This window comes from Lolium perenne, chromosome 7 (assembly GCF_019359855.2).
Source record: "Lolium perenne isolate Kyuss_39 chromosome 7, Kyuss_2.0, whole genome shotgun sequence".
NCBI classification, from domain to species: domain Eukaryota; kingdom Viridiplantae; phylum Streptophyta; class Magnoliopsida; order Poales; family Poaceae; genus Lolium; species Lolium perenne.
The window spans coordinates 48,076,420-48,080,232 of record NC_067250.2 but is presented as its reverse complement, the minus strand read 5'-3'; the positions used below and the strand labels follow the sequence as shown (position 1 = coordinate 48,080,232).

The 3,813-nt window shown below is 47.6% G+C and overlaps 1 protein-coding gene across 1 annotated transcript; it reads left to right on the top strand.

Moving 5' to 3' along the window:
- The first annotated feature begins 536 nt into the window (after positions 1 to 536).
- Positions 537 to 2,239, top strand: LOC127317597 (uncharacterized). Its single transcript, XM_051348167.2, has one exon. The coding sequence runs from the start codon at positions 654 to 656 to the stop codon at positions 1,866 to 1,868; it is 1,215 nt and encodes a 404-aa protein (XP_051204127.1). The 5' UTR covers positions 537 to 653; the 3' UTR covers positions 1,869 to 2,239.
- The last annotated feature ends 1,574 nt before the right edge of the window (positions 2,240 to 3,813 follow it).

The following is a 3,813-nucleotide window of genomic DNA, read 5'->3' as shown; positions in this document are numbered from 1 at the left end:
CCACACCAACACCGTCGCCATGGGAACACGACGTTGGTGTAGCACCCTAGCATGACTTGTGAATCCATAGGATCAAATGCAAGGCCAAGGCATTAACCTTTTGCAAAGCAGAGGCACCAGAATGAAATGTCGCCCGAACAATGTGGTTCAAAGCTAAACTAGCTTTGTAAAAAGTTATATATTTCGAAACGGAGGTAATACATTTATAGATGAATATGGATAAGCCACTGCGGTGATGTTACCTGAAACACCATGAAACAATCCATTTGTTTTCTCTATTCTGCAGCAGAGCATGTATAATTAGCTAGTTAGACTATTACGTTGCTGAGAGGCCTTTTTGGGCTACAAATTTAAAAATTAGGGGAGCAAGGATGCTGAAGGGATGGTGTTTTGAGGCCTTGTGGGTTTAATAGAAAGAACGAAATTAGGGTTTAGTGTACAATCTTGACTGTCCGTTTTGAATCCTAGGGTGCCAGAAAATCTGAACGATGGACAATCGTTTCCCTCTGTAGAATTACCGCTCCCCTTCATCATCCAGAAACTGGGAAGATAACATTTTGCGCGATAGCTGCTCTCCTTCTTAGATATTTTTTTGACTCTCGTCGGCGCGCCGCCCTCCCCCACTGTCGCCGGCGCCGCCGCCGCCGCCAGCCATGCTTCTCCTCCAGAAACACATCCTCCTTCTCTCTTTCCGTCCCCGCACCGCCACTACCCTCATCTCTTTCCCCCACCGATGCCTCTTCTCCAATACCAGATTCGCCACCACCACCGCCGCCGCCGTCGCAACGTCGGCTAGCCCTCTTACCTTCGCGGTGGAGGACTATCTGGTCGCGTCCTGCCACCTCACCCCGAAGCAAGCCGTCAAGGCCTCCAAGGTACTCTCCCACCTCAAGTCCCCCTCCAGGCCCGAAGCAGTTCGCGCCTTCCTCTCCGACCTCGGCCTCTCTCACGCCGATGTCGCCGCCGTCGTCGTCTACGACCCGCTCTTCCTCTGCTCCGAGGTCGACAAGACCCTCGCCCAGCGCCTCGCCGAGCTCCGGGACCTTGGGCTCTCCCCTTCCCAGATCGCCCGCCTCGTCCTCGTCGACCCCGCCCGCTTCCGCCGCCCCACCATCATCTCCAAGCTCAAGTACTACGTCCCTCTCTTCGGCTCGTTCGAGACCCTCCTCCAGGCGCTCAAGAACAACTCCTACCTCCTCAGCTCCGACCTCGAGAATGTGGTCAAGCCCAACGTGGCGCTCCTGCGAGAGTGCGGGCTAGGTGACTGCGATATTGTCAAGCTGTGCGTCCCTGTGCCGAGGCTGCTCACCACCAACCCGGAGCGCGTCAAGGAGATGGTTGAGCGCGCTGAGGATGTCGGTGTGCGCCGTGGCTCCGCCATGTTCAGGCACGCGCTGCTGGCTGTCGCATTCCTCAGTGAGGAGAAGATTGCTGCTAAGGTGGAGTTCCTGAGGAAGACATTCGGCTGGTCGGAAGCTGAGGTGGCCATCGCCGTCGCAAAGCTACCAGTGGTGCTGAGGAACTCCCAGGACAGGCTGCAGCGCATGGCGGAGTTCCTGATGTACGAGGTTGGGTTAGAGCCTGAGTACATTGCTCACAGGCCGGCAATGCTTACTTACAGCCTAGAGGCCCGGCTCAAACCCCGGTACTATGTTGTGAAGTTTCTTAAGGACAATGGATTGCTAAAGCGCGAACGAAGCTTCTATACTGCAGCCCAGGTCAGCGAGAAGGTATTTGTGGAGAAGTTCATAAATCCTCACAAGAAAGCTGCGCCTTGCCTTGCTGAAGACTATGCTGCCACTCTCAAAGGGAAAGTGCCCACTAGATTCAGATTGCAGGAACCAAGAACAAGCTCTAACAGCATTTGAATGCTTATTGCACTCCGGAGTTTTCAGTCTGGAGTCTGCACAGTAAGCTGCCAAGTCCTGTTTCTGTGTTGTTCCTCTAGCACTATAACTGGATGTTGGATGTCTACTATTGAATGTGACTTACAGTTTTGGTAGTTGCTAACATTTCCTGAATTCTGATATGTTTTGGTCGTCATCCAGTATAGAAGAAAGCATGGCATAGTTATGAATCAGTTCTTTGTCACATGTCATGTTCATACACATTGTTTCTGAACATGGTTTGATGAATCTGCAATCTGTACTAAGATCAAAAAAACTTTCAGCATCTTTAGGTCTCATTTGGATGCGAGAGTTTTCCTGTCTGTTTAGTAAACGAACTTGTTCCTGTTAAATTCCCTTGGAATCCTGCATGACAAGCATGCCCTGTAATGTGTATTAACCGCTTCTTTTGAATGTTTTGCTTATTATTTCAATTTGCATACGCTTTAGCTTCCCTCATCTACAATAGTGTTCACCATAGCAACAACAGGAAAGATGATCCTTATGACAACAGTGTTCCAGGCCTTGTCGATACTTATGATTCTTAGCCATGTTGGACTGCTCCAATGGAGCTGTTCTGTGAAACAACAACAGGAAAGAAGAAATGCTGACACTTGTTGCTGAAAGTACTAGTGAGAAGAACTTGTTATAAGGTTTGGTATATCGACAGTTAATTGATGCAATCTTGTTTCAGTTGTGCTATGAGTTATCAATTTCTGATGAAGAGCTTTGGCTTAGACACCAGCTTCCATCTAGAGATTGGTTTGGATTGTTGAATAGTTTATCAATGTGTTTCTCCGGATCTTCACAGCCAGAGGTTTATGCATATGTTTCTGTGTTCTTGCTTGAAGTAACTTGTTTCGCTGATGCAGCTCCAGTACATCATTCATTTCTAATTTCCCCAAAGTAAGTTGTTTGAAACTCGCAAGTATTTGGAATAATACATATCTGGAATAGTTTGTTTTGCTCTCTTCTTGGGCCGAAGTTAGCTGTAAGAAATTTTCCTTGGCTGTATACGAACCAAGCTGAAGATAAGCGTGAGCCTGCATCTTAGAATGACAGTTCCGAAAGTCAGTGATTTCATAGTATTAGTTAGACAGATTATACGATTTGTGATAAATGAAGAAAACTATATAAGAGTATACTATATAATTTCAATTTAATAGGGTGAGAACTTAATTACATATGTTTGTTGGTCGGGCACCCAGAAATAAAATCTGAAAGGTACATACTGCAAGCTATAGCTTGGATATTTTGCCTGACATACTGCAAGGTGCATTTTCGATGTTTAGGCCTTTTGAGGAACTTGTGGGTGAAGGTTCTTCCATATGTCTCTTATTTTCACGTGGTGAGTTGTAAATGAATTGGACGCCATCAGCGACCGAAGCGGTGTCCTCTATGGCGATTGGTGTCTCTGCCCTTCTAGCCTTCTCCGCCCCCAATCCCTAAATCTTTCCCTAATCCAGTCCCTTCTCCACCTAAAAAATTCTCTCTCCACAAGCATCTCGAGGTTTCTCCATCAAGATCTTGCCTTTTCCCCTCCTTTACTCAAGTTCTGACCATTCTCAGTGGTGGTTCCATGGAAGGAGGAGGCGGAAAGGAGCCAACCCATCGCAAGGAGCCAGACAAGGATGCACTTCCGGATCTTGCTCTTACGATGCAGGCGTTGAGCCTGATGGAGCCTGGCTTATGTAGAGTTCAAAGCAACCAAGATACAAAGCAGGAGCAGCTGGATTTCTCATTCTGCCTTATCATGAAGGTGGCATGTATTGGAGGTGTGCCGAGAACCATCTCGCAGCAAGCTTTGGAGCAGGCAATGACAAGAGCATGGAGGGATAAATTCTATGCAATATCGCAGGTATCAAATGTTGTTTTTATGGCTCACTTTAGATCTCAAGAGGACATGATCTCAGTTTATACAAGACAG

Bases quoted from the DNA above. Each gene is read 5' to 3' on its own strand.
- LOC127317597 (XM_051348167.2), top strand. From the start codon at position 654: ATGCTTCTCCTCCAGAAACACATCCTCCTTCTCTCTTTCCGTCCCCGC.